Source organism: Erythrolamprus reginae, chromosome 1 (genome assembly GCF_031021105.1).
Source record: "Erythrolamprus reginae isolate rEryReg1 chromosome 1, rEryReg1.hap1, whole genome shotgun sequence".
In the NCBI taxonomy this organism is placed as follows: Eukaryota; Metazoa; Chordata; class Lepidosauria; order Squamata; family Dipsadidae; genus Erythrolamprus; species Erythrolamprus reginae.
Window position 1 is genome coordinate 188,721,928 of NC_091950.1, and position 16,261 is coordinate 188,738,188.

Sequence of the window (16,261 nt, forward strand, 5' to 3'; positions counted from 1 at the left end):
AAGTGTGTTTCACTTTGTGAAAGAAGGACTGTGAATTGCCTCACAGCTGCAAGCTAAGTATCACAGAACTGATAAGGGACTTGCATAAATTACCAGTTTGTTTGGAGATGAGTGCTCTTGGCTATACCAAAAGAGGGCTTAGTTTAAGTGAATTTTGATTATAAAGAACATTGTTTTAAATTTTCAAATGTGTGTGTGTCTGAAATTTGTACCTGTGAACTTTTGGGAGGATTCTACCAGAGAGCCCGACAGAACACTAAGGTAGCGGTGGGAGGAAATTTTAAAAACAAAATCTTCCTCTTACTTTTGTTGGAGATGCTACGATCACATCGTCGCCTCTGATGTCTTTTGTTGCGTACATAGGATTCTCAAATGTAATTGGCTGCTTCCCAGTTTCCAAAACAAAGTTCTCATTCTGAAAACAATAGCTATATAGATTAGTCAAAGGTCGACTAATTTGTAATTTTTTAATGCAATGCATAATAAAATCCACAAAAAGAAATACAGTAGGCAAGAGAGATGCATATATTAATCTTTTGTGGATTAACCTTTCAGCTTTCTTTTTTGTAAATGATAGGTTCTTTTGGCATATCAGTGTAGCAGGCACTTTGCCATTATTAAATAAAATTAGGAAAGATTATCAAATCAAATCACTGCTCCTGAGTAACTGCAAACTGACCGTTCCATAAATCATTTTGTTAGGAAAAATAAATAAATGTTTTTCTTCCTCAGCCACAGAAACATATCTTGCTGGAAGAAGCAAGGTCTTCTAAAAACGAAGAATTGGCAAGAAAAGAGCCAAAGCAATTTCATTTCAATAGGTACCTCACCAAACTTCAAAACAATTGGCAAATGAACCAGAAATGTAAACTTTTTAGGTCTCATGGCAGAGAAAGAGTTAGTATTAAGAGTATAGAGATGGGCAAGGGAGTTCAATATTGTTTTATATTATGACCTTACTTTCTGCTCAATGAGGAACCAACTAACCAGGGGTATGAAACTTGATCCCACTACAAGCCATATCAGGAGTTTGTTTGCCCTTGAGGAGGGGCAAAACCTGGTTGTCACAGCCGACTAAGTGCTGGGCCTGGGATGTGGCTGGGCCTCAGGTGGCAGGGGCCAGTTCCTCACAGGACGACCCTGCAGGCCAACTCCGTGGCCTATTATGGGCTGCATTCGGACCGCATGTTTGACCCGTCTGAACTAGACAGTACACAGCACAGGGTGTGCATCCAGCCTCTAGTAGATTTGGGAAACTAGATGCCCTCCACTGGCAAGGAGATCAAAGATCTCATTTTAAAAAAATAAGTTCCCTTAATGAGATCATGGTAGATGCAACCATGTCAATAACTCTCATGAGGAAGACCAAACAGGAATTAGTGTTGTCACTACAAGACCAAGCCCTTGTTTTGAAGGTTGACCGAAGTGAGTAAGACTGATTATTTCTTCTTTAAATAGCAAGGGAAGAAAAGCAGGAGACCACAAAGCATGAAGCCTTGGTGTGGGTCCCCCTTGCATTGGAAAAACAGTATCGCAGCCCAAAGATCTTCGAATTTCTTTGACAGATGGCAAAAATTACAGACTTTAGAATTTTGAGACACATTATAAGCACTCTCACAAAACACTGCCGTGGCAGATGGCCAATCAGAAAACCATGTATTAGCTTTTTATGGGGGCTGAGATTAAAGACTCTCACCCAAAGAGGCAAGATTTGAGAAAGCTTCATTTAAAGAAGAGGGGGGGGGAGAACAGTCTTACCATTTGCATTGCTCTGTCAATAGCAGATTCAGCTCCAAAACCAGCTACATTAATGTCCATTGTCCCATCAGCCCCAGGTCGGAAAGTTACTCCATTGCCATTTTCCGTGGATTTTACAAGACTACTTAAACTTCAAAGAGAAATTTATTTTTAGGAGAAGGAAGACATTTTAATACAAGTTTTAATATATCTTGTTAACATATTATACTGTTTATATACCATATCGTTCTTTGAAGCAGATACAGAAACAGTGGTCTTTCAAATGCCAAAATTAAACCTGATATATTTCTTTTTAAAAGAATAGGCACTCTATTCAAATGTTTCCATTGAAGCCTTAGTTGAGATGATTCCTGTTGTTAGACAACTGTGTCTGGGTACAAAGGATGCTTGAATTAGCTGTATATAAAGGGAAATACAGTGATACCTTGTCTTACAAACTTAATTGGTTCCAGGAGGAGGTTCGTAAGGTGAAAAGTTTGTAAGACGAAACAATTTTTCCCATAGGAATCAATGTAAAAGCAAATAATGCATGCAAATCCTTCAGGAAAATCCCAAACTTTAGAAGGGAGGCGAACAGAGGGCAGGGAGGAGCAGCTAAAGGGGGCGGGTGGAAGAAGCAAGGCTAGGCTAAAGGGTGAGTGGGACGGAAGAAAGACAAGGGGGGCGCCCCTCCCTTTTCCTTCTTCAAAAGACACCCTTTCAGTGCCTCTGCAAGCACGCCGTTCTCCTACCTTTGTTAATGCAAACTCTTTCCCCCTCCAAGCCGCCCCTCCCTCTCCCTTTTCTTTCTTCAAAAAAGGGGGGAAAAAGAAACCCCTTCATCCCAGCAGCAGCAGCTTGGGTTTGTAAGGTGAAAATAGTTCGGAAGAAGAGGCAAAAAAATCTTAAACACCGGGTTCGTATCTCGAAAAGTTCGTTAGAAGAGGTGTTTGTAAGACGAGGTACCACTGTGCAACTAAATATTTCTACTACCAGTATTGTACCTGACCAACTGCATATTGAATGGTTAGTTAAAAAAAACCCACAACAGTGCACATTCCTGGTGTATGGAATGTTCCTTATGGAAATGTTCTTTAGGCAGGTCCTTGGTTCCCCACAGGATATGAACCTCTCTCCCTTCTACAAGCAAGTTGGAGTAGAAATGACAAGACAAATAGATTAAAGAAATAAAGAAATAGATTAAAGAAATAAATAGGGTAGTGCTAGATTAAAGAAATAAATAGGGTAGTCCAAAATACTCTAAGGAAGAACCATTCAGGGGCAGCTAGTTGGCAGTCAGCTTTTGATGGACTTCAGTCTCAATTCAAGCCAGCAGCTCATAAACAAGAGTATATGCTGTGAGTTTACGGCTCACAAAAGAAAAGACTGGAACTCGCAGAAGATTGCAGTCTCCGTTGCTACAGGAGTGGGGAACAAGTGGATTTTCTTAGATTACTGCCTTTATTCCCCCACCCCTTCATCACTGGTCACAAAGCTGTCAATCACAACTGTAGGATTCCATGTTGTCCATCCTTACTTTAGAAGAACAGCTAATTTCAACTCATATGTACTTTGACCTGAATACGGTGAGAGTTTCTTCTGAATCAGCGTGTACTGGATTGTACTGCAAAGCATTTGAAAGGGAAGAGGGAGGGAGGGAGAATGTGTGTGTGTTCGACAAAGCATGGAAGCTTTTCTTGCTGACCAAAGAGATCATCATGAGCCACGCTTAACCCTGCAGGAATCCCAATGGCTTTGGGAAATACTTTTCCCTGAGACCAGATCCATCTGATCATTCTGAGCAATACCTACCTCGGAAGTTTGGGAAGGGCAGGTAGCAGGGATCCTGTCCTTCTGTAATTGAAAAAGGCACCCACGCCCAGGGCGCCAATGATGATGATCAGAATGACCGTCAATAAGGCAGCCACCGCTGCTATTGGGAAAGAAAAGAAAAAAGTTTAAGTGAGTAATAGGGAAGCTGCAGCCGAAAGTCAGAGTTGCTTCAACAGCTACTTAGAAACTTGTTTAAAAGGTTTCAGGCCAGTGAGTGACGGCTTAGCGGGAAAACACATTTCAAAGCTTACTTGTCCCCGGAGGAATTCCTCTTGACAGGCCCACTTCACAGTAATTTCCAGTGTAGCCCGAGGAGCACCTGGTAAATGAAAGCAAGATGCTTAACTGGAACTGACAGTAGAAAAGTTGGTTGTATTTATTAACAATCCTGGGAAGATTTTTCTTTTTTTAAAGAAAGACGGTGTGATTTTTTTAAAAAAAAGAAAAACCAATATCTTGGTAATTATATGTTGGAAGCACAGGCCCACAAACGCAGACATTGAGCCACAAAACAGCTTGCTATTTCTTTGGAAATGAGCATGCTGGAATGCTGAGTCACAATTGATGGCATTTGGGTTAAAAATAATAATAATAATAAAGGGGATTTGATTTCAATAGAGCCCCAGTGCCCCCTGCAGGTTCCGCTGAATGTAAAAAATGCTTTGATTGTCTATGTTTTCTTTGAATCTGAATAAATTGCTTTTAGCTCTTCTGGGTTTGGGGTTTTTTTTTAATCATTGTATATCCAATCCCCATATTTGGACACCGTCTTGATTCGTGATCATCACTCCAGATGCTTTTAAGAATGATATATTTAAAAATGTAACAGATGAACCAAAGTTCCAAGTTTACAAAAGGTAGGCTGTCACTTCCTGAGCACTACTATTTCTCTGCCCTTAGCTAAAATGGGTTCATCTTGAAAAGCTAAGCAAGGTTAGGCCTGGTTAATACTTGGATGGGAGATCAACAGGCAATTCCAAGGCTGTGGATTAGGCTTGACTCCATAAAGGTGGCAATGACAAAACTAACTTTTCAGAAAACAAGACAGATACAGTATGTTTGTGAAATTACTGATTGGATTTGGAGGAGACTTTTCTTTGAATGGGTCCGTATTAGAATGCATCCATGCTAAATATATTTAGAACAATCATTTTGCTATGCAAATGCTTTAGATGCAGCAAATGTTCTATTTACCTCCCTCCTAATTTGAAGTGGTACAAATTTATAAAGCAGTGATTCCCACAAGGGGGGCATCTGATTTTTAATGGGGGCAATTGGAACCTTGCTTAAACTAGGTTGATGGCCTTTTAGGCTTCCTCCATGTGAGTAGGAGTTCACTTTTTGAATAGTAAGAATTATAGGTCACGGGGGGGGGGGGGCATCAGGATTTTAGATATGTTTAGATAGGGCATGGTCCAAAAAAGGTTGGGAACCACTGCTACAAAGAGACATAGCAGTATGAAGCTTCTGTTGTGAAGTGTTGGTTATGACCTATAAAGCCCTTCATGGCACCGGACCAGATTATCTCAGGGACCGTCTTCTGCGGCACGAATCCCAGCGACCAGTTAGGTCCCACAGAGTGGGTCTTCTCTGGGTCCCATCAACTAAACAATGCCGCTTGGCAGGACCCAGGGGAAGAGCCTTCTCTGTGGCAGCCCCGGCCCTCTGGAACCAACTCCCCCCAGAGATTAGAATTGCCCCCACCCTCCTTGCCTTTCGTAAGCTGCTTAAAACCCACCTCTGCCGTCAGGCATGGGGGAATTGAGATACTCTTTCCCCCTAGGGCTTTACAATTTTATGCATGGTATGTCTGTATGTATGTTTGGTTTTTATAATAATAGGTTTTTAATTGTTTTTAGTATTGGATTATTATTGTATGCTGTCTTGTTATTGCTGTTAGCCGCCCCGAGTCTCCGGAGAGGGGCGGCATACAAATCCAATAAATAGATAGATAGATAGATAGATAGATAGATAGATAGATAGATAGATAGATAGATAGATAGATAGATAGATAGATAGATAGAGGAGTGATTTTAAAAGAGCGAGGCATAAATAAATGCGGTGGCCAGCTCCTTCAGGAAGCGTATGATCAGGCAGTGTGTGAATAAGAACACAGGCATAAAGCTTTATGCAGGAAGCTGGGGCCTAGCTCTCAGAAGGGCATCTTGAAGGAAGATTGTTATGTTTGCATTTTATGAGATCCCCTTCAGAATGCCACTGGTCACACATCAGTTGCAAATGTGGCTGGCGTACATAAATTGCTATTTGAGTGCTCTCCTTTTCTTGACAGTTCTTTCAGATATTCCGGTGCACAAAAGAACTGGCGGCCTGTAACACATTTATATAGCTCGCAACAACAAAAATAGCATCCAAACAACAAAATACAAAGAATCGGGCGAGTACAAAAATAGAAAAATAAGTGCAAAATCATCCCAAACAGTCGAAATAACAAAGCAAAACAGAGACCATCTGCCACCCCTCAACCATTTTCGTCTCACTATCTGACTACGTCTGATTTTGTTTTTCATAAAGCTGCATTTTTCATCTTCTGCTTCTAACCCTTGCTATATAGCTTGGAGTGACAGAGACCATCAGCAACCTTCATGTTGCTGATGGTCTCTGTCACTCCAAGCTATATAGCAAGGGTTAAAAGCAGAAGATGAAAAATGCAGTTTGGAGAATGTCTCTGACATTAGAAAGTGCAATTAGCTAAGAGTATCAAAGAATTAGCAAAGAATATTAAATCCACCAAGCCATTATTGGGGGCACCCAAATAGCCCCAAGGCCCTGAACTGTGTATCTCAGCAGTTTCTGTCACCAAAGAAACAAGCTGATGTTCAGTTTCCAAAGATCTTCTCTTGGCCTCCCTTGGCAGAAGGAACATCCTATTTCTGATCTTTGCTCCAATCCCAATTTCATTAACTGGTTCTCGTGTCAGTGAACCTGCCTTTTCCCAGTGTGACAGCTTTACACAACCCGCCATTGCCCTCTCTTGTTTGGATCATGAAGGCATGACGAAGGAAACCCTTTTCTCTTCAAGGAGCTCGGGTGTTATGGAAGATTACCCGCAGAGGTTTTGCTTTTTGATGAGCAAAAAAACAACAACACTGCGGGATCTGTTATAGGGATCACAGCTACTGGACCTGGGACCAGGAATAATTTACGGGAATTTCTGCAATCACCCCATCTCTATGAAATATTGTAATATTATCTAGGTTGTGGCATTAGGAGGGAGAGAGATTGTATTTTTTAACCGGGTCTTTCACATTAAAATGCTTCTAGAACTAGTCCTCGACTTACAATGGTTCATTTAGTGACTGTTCAAAGTTACAACGTCACAGAAAAAAATGCGACTTACAACCATTTTTGCACATTTATGACTCTTGCAGCAGCCGCATGGTCGCATGATCAAAATTTGGATGGTGGGTTAATTAGATTATATTTATGACAGTTGTACTGTCCCAGTGTCAAGAGATCCCCTTTTGTGATCTACTGACAAGCAAAGTTAATGGAGAAGCCACATTCACTTAACAATTGTGCTACTAACTTAAATAACTTCAGTGATTCACTTAACAAATCTGGCAAGAAAACAGGGCAAAGTTCACTTTGCAGCTATCTTGCTTAGCAACAAAAATTTGGGGTTCAAATTAGGGTCATAAGTCAAGGACTACATGTAATTCTTGTTGCTGTTTACATTTTGTCTCTGAATTTTTCTGTGGAAAAAGGGCATTTATTTAAAAACAAGGGTCTCCCTCTGGGTCAAAGTCTATTCAATTCAATTCAATTCAATTTATTAGACTACCATGAATTTTTGCAGCATTTGTATGTAGGAGCATCCATCACAACTTGCTGTCTACATCAGAATGAGCACACATCACAGCATTGGTGTGGCATAGTGGTTAGAATGCAGTTCTGAGGGCTACTTCTGCTGATTGCCGGCTGTCTGAAGTTAGGCAATTCAATTCTGACTGGCTCAAAGTTGAGTTAGCCTTCCATCCTTCCAAGGTGGATAAAATGCGGACCTAGATTGTTGGGGGCATATGTGAACTCTGTAAACCGCTTAGAGGGGATTGTAAAGCACTGTGAAGCAGTATGTAAGTCTAAGTGCTAATGTATTGTGCCCTAAGCGCCAGTGCTTTGGGTCACATACCAGCAGTGCCACAATGCATGTCCAAAAGAAGTCATGTTTGCATCGTGACATCACGATGCCGCTTTCATCATTCTGCCACCCACTGCCCACCACACAGGCAATGCCATCTATGCATGTTATTTGACTTTATAAGTATTTCTTGGTCCATCCGTAAAGACATACTTGCATTTAGGAAGCTCGCTTTCATCCAAATAGCATGTTCCTCCAAACATACATCTGCAAGCTGGGGGCATTGTTGGTGGAGATTCAATAGCTATGAAAAATCAAAAAGTCATGCATTATACGTCTATGGAGAGTCTCAGTCATCTGGTCATGGTAATCCCAAAGATGCTTCCTGGTTTTACTTTGAAGACGTTTCACTTCTCATCCAAGAAGCTTCTTCAGCTCTGACCGATACGTATGCATTTCTTTTCATACGACATCATCTATCTCCCGTCTACAACACAGTCGTTTCAAAAAGACTGCACACTCATTTGCACCACTCTAGTGACCCTGATGACACAGATAAACCTCCAGCTGGCCTTAAAAATTCATTAAAATAATGTAAATGACCAGCTGGCTGCAAGGAATATAAATCCATCTAGTCAGAACTGAAGAAGCTTCTTAGATGAGAAGTGAAATGTTTCAAAGAAAAACCAGAAAGTTCATTTGCCTCTTGAAAAAAGCACCTTTGGGATGACATACATTAAACCAATCCTGTAAACTGTGATGATTTATCCACTGCCAATAACTCTGAAGAATTAAATAGCCTTATCTAAGATTCTATTTTGTGTTCTCTTTTGTGAGGTTCAGAAGGCTAAATGATGATACCTTACAAAAAAACATATTTCTACTTCGCTACATACCTATTAGTAAAATATAATAACAAAGCAGCAATATTTTGAGATCAGCCAACAGTGAAACTAACCCCCAAACCAGCTTTGAATCTACTCTTTTCTTTAGCTGGGGAAAATAGCCTACCCAAGGAATATGTTTCCAAGCGGCTTCCATTGGTAGAAAGTATTGTGTGTAAGAATACCGCCGGTGGTCTTCATCCCCCGGCGCATTTTGCAGGAGGCCCGGGGGACACGGCTGCTGGCGTAGCCGCCATCTTGAAAATGCGGCCGAGATCTCGCGAGGCTTCGCGAGATCTCGGCCGAAAATCTCGGGTGGCTTGGCCTTCCCGATGACGAGTCCAGGGAGGAGCCTGCCGGCCCTATAAAAGGGCTGGCAGGCTCAGAATTGGCCTTTTCGCCCGGACTCATCAAAGAAGCAAACACCCACCCGCCCTCCCTATCTTGCAGTGTGCCACTGTGGGTCGCCCTATGGGGCCGAATAGGAATTTTTGGCGGTCTTGGAATTTGCCACGACCATTTTTTCGCCTATTCCACACTGTGGAGACGGATGAGCGGTTAGGGGGTGCTTTGCCCCGTTCAGGTTAATTGGCTTACCTTTGGTCATTTGGGTAGGCAGGTTAGGGGCGGAAAACTGGGTGGTGGTTTAGCAACTGCGTGTTCTCCGTTGGGCATCTTTGGGGATGATTGACAAGTTCTCTCCAAAGGCTTGTGGTGTGAGCGACCTGAGCAATTGGGGGGAACCCATCTTTGGGTCCTGCCCATTTAATTCCCCTTGTAGGGGTTAGCCGGCGGGACCTCCCAGATGCAAGTGCATGGCAAGGTCTCAGGTGAGGGAGTGGTCCCTCACCTGGATTAGCATGGAGCTACGCCCATAAGTTTCCCCGGAAGTTTTTCTGACGTCATTTTCCGCCCCGGAAGCAATTGTTTGACCCTGCGGGTCCATGTTAGGGTTATATGTTAATTATGCTAATTATGCTAATTTATTTAAATAAATTATGCAAATTTAATTAATAAAAATAACCCAGTTTTAAATCCAGCTTTTGTGTCCGTGTCGTTACTCCGCCTCTCCTGCAAAATGATTTTTGCCAATCTTCCCTCCCTTGGCTGTACCCTGCTTCACTTCCCTAACATATCCCTTGTCTTTTCTGAGCAAGCTATACTTCTTTCATTCTGACAATAAAAGGCTGCAATGTTTAATTCCATTTTTTAAACAAGTATATATTTAAAAGAAAACTTACTTCAAGAATATCTTCTGCCAGCATACAAACAAAATAGATCAATCAGTCATCAAAACAAAATAAACTATTTGATCACTGCTATATGTAAAGGTTTTCTTCTGAAGATTTTTTATTCTGATACGTGTACCCCCCAAAATGCAACAATTAGTGCTATGTATTAGTCAGAAAACACCATGGAAATGCTTAAAGGAATTGTATAACACATGACAGAAAGTGATTAAAATAAGAAGTGTTTTCCAGATTTCATGAGAAATATCCTCTTAAGTCTAAACACACAGTTTTACACAATGGAATTGGATTATTAATATAGCAGTATCTTGGCTAACCTCTTATTTATAAGGAAATATATTCACACCAATATTCACACCAATACATGTTGCTGTTTTAGTTATAAGCACTACAAAGTTAATAGTGAATAGTTTTTGGTTCGCTAGGAGGCCACATTTAATATCTCTTGACATTAAGAACTCACTGAACAGCTTCTAAGAAAAATGAGTAGACTGAAGTACAAATATAGAGCACACTTCCATTATTGTTACTACTTGGATAAAAGTAAAGAAAGAACATTCTCTTTCTTTTTAAAAACTATGTCCAATATATTTTTGGGGTTATGTTTTTCTCACTTAGAAAGATAAAAAGCTGCACTGCTACTATATAATCAGGGGTGGGTACTAACTTACCTTGCTACCAGTTTGCTACATCCTGTGCCGTGTGGCCATGCCTCGTGTGTGCAGTAGCAAAAAACAAAAACAAAAGGAAAAATACCAAGACAGCAATACATGCGCAGTGCTGGAAACCCCCAAAAATTCCAAAAAAAGATGGCGTCCTCTATGGACTGGCACTGACCAATCGGGTTTCATGACAGCATTGTGACATCACCAACAGTGTTCCCTCTAATTTTTTTTTGGGGGGGTGAAGTATAGTGTCTGAGCGGCAGTCCCTTTGGGACTGGACGGCACAGAAATAATAAGTAAGTAAGTAAGTAAGTAAGTAAGTAAGTAAGTAAGTAAGTAAGTAAGTAAGTAAGTAAACAAACAAACAAACACAAATAAATAAAAACCCACCCTGTTTTGCCTCAGAGAATTTCAAAATAAAATACTGTACTGTGTGTCTATAACAGTGAGCTCATAATAGGGCAACTCTATCAATATCAAAATGCCACTTAAATAGTTGAGCTAGTTTCAAACTAGATTTTCTTTCTCTCTTCCTTACTCCCATTCTTTTTCTTTCCTCTCTTTTTTCTATCTGTTTCTCTCTCTTCCTCTCTTCCTCTCTCTCTCCTTCCCTCTCACTCTTTCCCTCTCGGCTTCTGGGCAGGTTTGGAAAACTCTGAGTTGATGATGATTTTTAAGTGAGCGATTGCTCACTGCTCAGCTTAGAGGGAACTATGATCACCAGCAGGTTGCTAGCAATTTTTCAAGCTAGGGGAGATGCTTTTCCAAGCCAGAGGAGACACTCCTTGGGGGTGTGCGTGTGTGATCTGGGAGAGCGTTGCCCCTCCAGGGCAGGGAGTTGCTGATGCAGATCTACCTTATCCCCTGGTGCTTTGGCTTCACCAGGTGCCGCTGCCACCAATGATGGCAGTTCTCATACTACTGTTTCCCCAACAGTGGCAGGAGCAGCGCGCCATGGCTTCCCTCCCTCCCCACTGGAGAAGCTGCTGGCAGAGCAGTGAACTATCCCAGGAAACCCGGAGGAGAGTGCACCTCTGCAGTCATGGAGACCCTCTGGCCGGGAAGTGGTCGCGGTAAGAGGAGTGCTGGACAGGAAGTGGTAACAGATGCACCGGCTTGGTGCAAGAGGGTTTCGAGGCCCAAAAATGGGGCATGGAGGGGGCACATGTTCAGATGGAGTGCACATCGCATAGACACATGCGCTCTATGGCACGTGCACTCACATACTTTTGGTACGCAAGGACAAAAAGGTTCGCCATCACTGGTATGAAGGCATCATCATGTTTCCCTGTGAAGAGTTCTAAATATAAAATTGTTGCAATGGAAAATATTTGGAGTAATAATTTTCTACCCGATCTCCAGGCTTTTTGACTGCAGAGAGTTCCTTATTTGAAGGTCTAGTGACTCTACAAGATTAAACTTCCTTGGTCTTGAAACTAAAATACTGTTTATTCATTACCTTGGTTCTGTACGTGCGTCAGATTTTATTCACTTACACTCTGTCTCTTCTGAAAAAGGAGCATGTCCAGTCACTCTCCTTACCTGCATCACATTCTTCTGAGCTGCCTTCCAGAAAACCAGCTCCTTGTGGACAAGCACAGGTATATCCCCCAGGTCTCAACAAGCAGAGGTGGCTGCAGATATCTTTGCATGGATTGGATACTGCAGAGACAATAGAAGAGGCATCAGAACGCCTTTCATAAGGCTCAATATGCCAATCAGATTGGAAACATGGGAGCAGCAAGATAAGCTCAGAACAGACACAATGCTCCTTGGTCTCCTGAATTGGGTTCAGAAATTTTCCTTGGCATTGTATTTCCTTTCCCCTTTCTTTTTTCTCCCTGGTCCCTCTCTCCTTCCTTTTCTGTTTTAGAGATTATTTTGTATTACTTCTGCATTGGTGTTTTCACTATTTTAACCCAAGGTGCACATTAATGAGGGGGGAGGGGACAGAACTTTGCTAAATATCATTGTTAAAAATACAGCCCTAGATAAATGGGAAATGACAAAACCCAAAGCTTCCCATTGGGATAAAGCTTTTAAAAAAGATTATGGAGCAGACATTCATGCCAAATATTCTGAATAGGATAGGATAGGACAGGACAGGATAGGATAGGATAAGATAGAATGGAATGGAATAGAATAGAATAGAATAGAATAGTAAGAGCATCACCACGTCTCCATTAAATTAGTGGCATGAGATTAGGCACCAGAAGATCCAGTCCCGTGAGCAACATTGTCTCTTACTCCGTTTTCTATTTTATTTAACTCAAGATTAATGACCAGTTATTTTAACTATATTTTAACCAGGGGTGAAAGGCTGCTGGTTCACTCTTGCCTGTCGGTTGTCAGAGAGCTGGTCACAGAAGCAGCACGAGGCTCCACCCACCACCCGGATGCTGCCATATGAGTTCTTTTACCCTCTGCACATGCACAGAACACTTTGCGCGATACACTTCAGTCCGTTGTCCATTCTTTTATCAGTAACTACAAGAATGTCTAATCCAGCCCATGCAAATTTTCTCAAATTCTCTTCTTCAACAGAAATTTGGAAAAAAGAGTAGAAAAGTGGATAAAGATTTAGTCCTCCGTCCCTTCCTTCCACCTTCCCTCCCCGAGTTATGAGAGTTCTGACAGAAAACTATTCCTCTTCTTGAAATTGTTAAAATTAAGAATTGATTTTGAGGGGAGGGCAGAGAGAGATAAAGAGAACTGGTCTGTTGGTCTAACACAGCTTATGTGATCATGGAAAGCTAAGCTAGATGCTGCAGCTCTTAATACATGAAATGTTTCCTTGGAGATGTTGGGAGAAGTTTGAAGGGAAAAAAATAGTCTGTGGGGGGGGACTTCCTACATACCACAGGATGGGGAAAGTCAGGCCTGCCTTTGAAAACTATCCCTGACCCTATTGGTCACAGCAAAGCCTGCGTAGATGGAGAGAGACTGATAGGAGCAAGAAACAAAAAGGCTTAAATTTCACATCATTGTGCTTGAACTTGTGATTAGGTCCATAGCTTTCTGAGACTTGGAAAGAGGGCTAGGAGAAGCCAAGTTTTTGATCTGTCAATTATTTTCTCTTATCCTTTTAATGTATTTCAAAGAGACAAAGCAAACTATGTACAGTGATGTCAGAGTCTCTCTAAGCCACAATGTGGTTTTATCCACGAATGGCTTATGTACTATGTAAAGTCAGCCATTCATGGCTTAGCAAACCACAATTATAAAAATGAATTGAGGAATCCAGTTAATATCCAAGTCACTAAATGCCTCCACCAACTCCAGTTTCAAGCTGTCATTGATATCAAGCATGGAAAGAGTTGCTCATTAGCAAATGGTGATGCATTTCTTCAAGTGTATCGTATTTATTAGGGTATAACAACAATCATACCTCATCAAAGAGAGGTCATTACCTGACTGGTTGTATCTGTGCTGGTGATAGATCCGGACTTGAGTGAGCCATGGGTTTATGGTCAACAGTTTGACTTTTTCTCCATTTCCAAACTTGTCCTTTTTCCAGACTTCTCCTCTTTCTTTTGATGTCCAATATAGATGGCCTTCAAAGACATCAAGGCTGTACGGGTTGCTGACTTCAGGGTTAAGTAAAAAAGATAAGTTAACAGCCAAGCTCAGCAACACTGTTATTCTAAGTATTATTACAGAAATAATAGCAATGTTCTCATAGCATTTTTCTGTATATTTACATTAGTGGATATTAACAGATTCTGGAAATTGAAATATCTCGAATCTTCTGTGGAATTTCACAAGAACTAAAAAAAACCTTGTTTAAATACATATCAGAGTTTTCTTCATAAACCATCTCTGCTTAAAATGGAGATAAATATGCTACTTGTGCTGACTTTGCTATTTGAACTCAATGAACGATTCTATTAATTTTCAGAACCGTATAAAAGCTTCTGCCGTTAATCACCATAAAAAATTTCCTTTGGACTCTGTATGTCTTAAATATGAAAATATTTTGAAAAATCAGTTCAGTCCATGATAACTTTAATAAATTAGAATAGATTTGAATTCAGGTTTTGATGATTTCATGGAGATGCCCATGTAGTTTTCAAAATACAGTGATACCTCATCTTACAAACCCCTCGTCATACGAACTTTTCGAGATACGAACGCGGGGTTTAAGATTTTTTTTGCCTCTTCTTCCAAGCTATTTTCACCTTGCGAACCCACCCCCACCGCTGGGATGCCCCACCTCCGGATTTCCGTTGCCAGGTGAAGGCTCCCCTCGTTGGGAAACCCTACCTCCGGACCTTCCGTTGCCAGCGAAGCACCCGTTTTCGTGCTGGTAGCATTCCCCTGAGGCTCCCCTCTATGGGAAACCCCACCTCCGGACCTCCGCGTTTTTGCAATGCTGCAGGGGAATCCCAGCATCGCAAAAACGGGTGCTTCGCTGGCAACGGAATTCCGGAGGTAGGGTTTCCCAGTGAGGAAAGCCTCGGCGAAATCGCAGCATAGTAAAAAGGGCGCTTTGGCTGGCAAAAGGTGTGAATTTTGGGCTTGCACGCATTAATCGCTTTTCCATTGATTCCTATGAGAAATATTGTTTCGTCTTACGAACTTTTCACCTTACGAACCTCAACCTGGAACCAATTAAGTTCGTAAGACAAGATATCACTGTATGTCTTGTCAGTTCTTTTTTTTATATTTCCCAATGTCATTTTAAATCTTGGTTGTTTACCAACTGATTATCTGTTAGCCTGGACAAGAAATACCAGAAAAAGTACCTTTAACTTTATATAATGTTATCTTAACAGCATCTTGGATGTCTGAAAGTTCATCTCTCCCTGCTTGCCTTTACAATCCAAAAAACTAGGGAAGATCCCTTCTGACATTTCCCCATTGCTGCTTCTTTTTTTTAATCAATGTCTACTGTGCAGCTCTTCTTCCTATCTCCCAAGGTCATTCTCACATACCATCACATTACCCAAGTCTGATTTGTTCAGGTTTTTTTGCAGTCAGTTAAATTTGGCTGGATGCTACAAACCTCCATGCAAAACAGTCTTTCTATCTGTTCCATCGAACTTCATAGATTCAATGAGATTTTCCTTCTCATCACTCCAGTAGATCCTGTCACTATTCAAATAATCAATAGAAAGGCCAGTTGGCCAGCCAAGGTCTTCAGAAACCAATGTATTCCTCTGCTGTCCGTCCATCCAGGCACTTTCAATTTTTGGTTGCCTTCCCCAATCAGTCCAATACATTAACCTTAAAAAAAAAACCAAACAAGCAACTATTAATTATTTGCTACATTTGATTCAAAGCCATCTAGAAGAGAAGAGAAAGAAATCTTGACAAAAAAAATTGTAAGAAATGCATTATTGCTTATTGCTGCTGCTGTTGCTGCTGCTACTACTACTACTACTACTACTACTACAATTACTACTACTACTACTACTACTACTACTACTACTACTACTATTGAAAATACTCACCCAAGTTTAGGATTGACTGTTATGGCTGCTGGCTGATCCAGCAGAGAATAGATTAACCATTTCCGATATCTCCCATCAAGTTTTGCCACCTCTATTCTGTTTGTCCCAGAATCAGTCCAATAAAGGTGCCTAATTAAGAAACAAAATGCATAACTCTTGAGTCATGTTTAACATTAGGTTCCTAAACATTTGTTTGTTAATCTTCCTTATGTTTAATGTTGTTTCAGCTTCCTTATATTTAACTCTATTGGCCAAATCAGAATCAATTCCCCTGCTGTGAAAATCCAAAATTGCACTGCTAAAATTTCACCAGATTATGCCAGTACAATTCCTTGGGAAT

At 41.1% G+C, this 16,261-nt stretch overlaps 1 protein-coding gene across 2 annotated transcripts in view; it reads right to left on the reverse strand.

The window, feature by feature from the left end:
* Positions 1-16,261, reverse strand: part of LRP2 (LDL receptor related protein 2) — a 179,721-nt gene that overhangs the window by 5,249 nt on the left and 158,211 nt on the right. The window contains exons 68-76 of one of the 2 annotated variants that reach the window (XM_070731728.1): positions 15,922-16,050; positions 15,474-15,694; positions 13,879-14,055; positions 12,011-12,130; positions 7,883-7,973; positions 3,822-3,889; positions 3,550-3,667; positions 1,759-1,888; positions 305-415 (exon numbers count right to left, since the gene is read on the reverse strand). In XM_070731728.1, the coding sequence (XP_070587829.1) occupies positions 305-415; positions 1,759-1,888; positions 3,550-3,667; positions 3,822-3,889; positions 7,883-7,973; positions 12,011-12,130; positions 13,879-14,055; positions 15,474-15,694; positions 15,922-16,050 (1,165 nt within the window). Of the gene's footprint in view, positions 1-304; positions 416-1,758; positions 1,889-3,549; positions 3,671-3,821; positions 3,890-7,882; positions 7,974-12,010; positions 12,131-13,878; positions 14,056-15,473; positions 15,695-15,921; positions 16,051-16,261 lie in introns of both variants that reach the window. The other variant, XM_070731727.1, reaches the window with a different exon arrangement.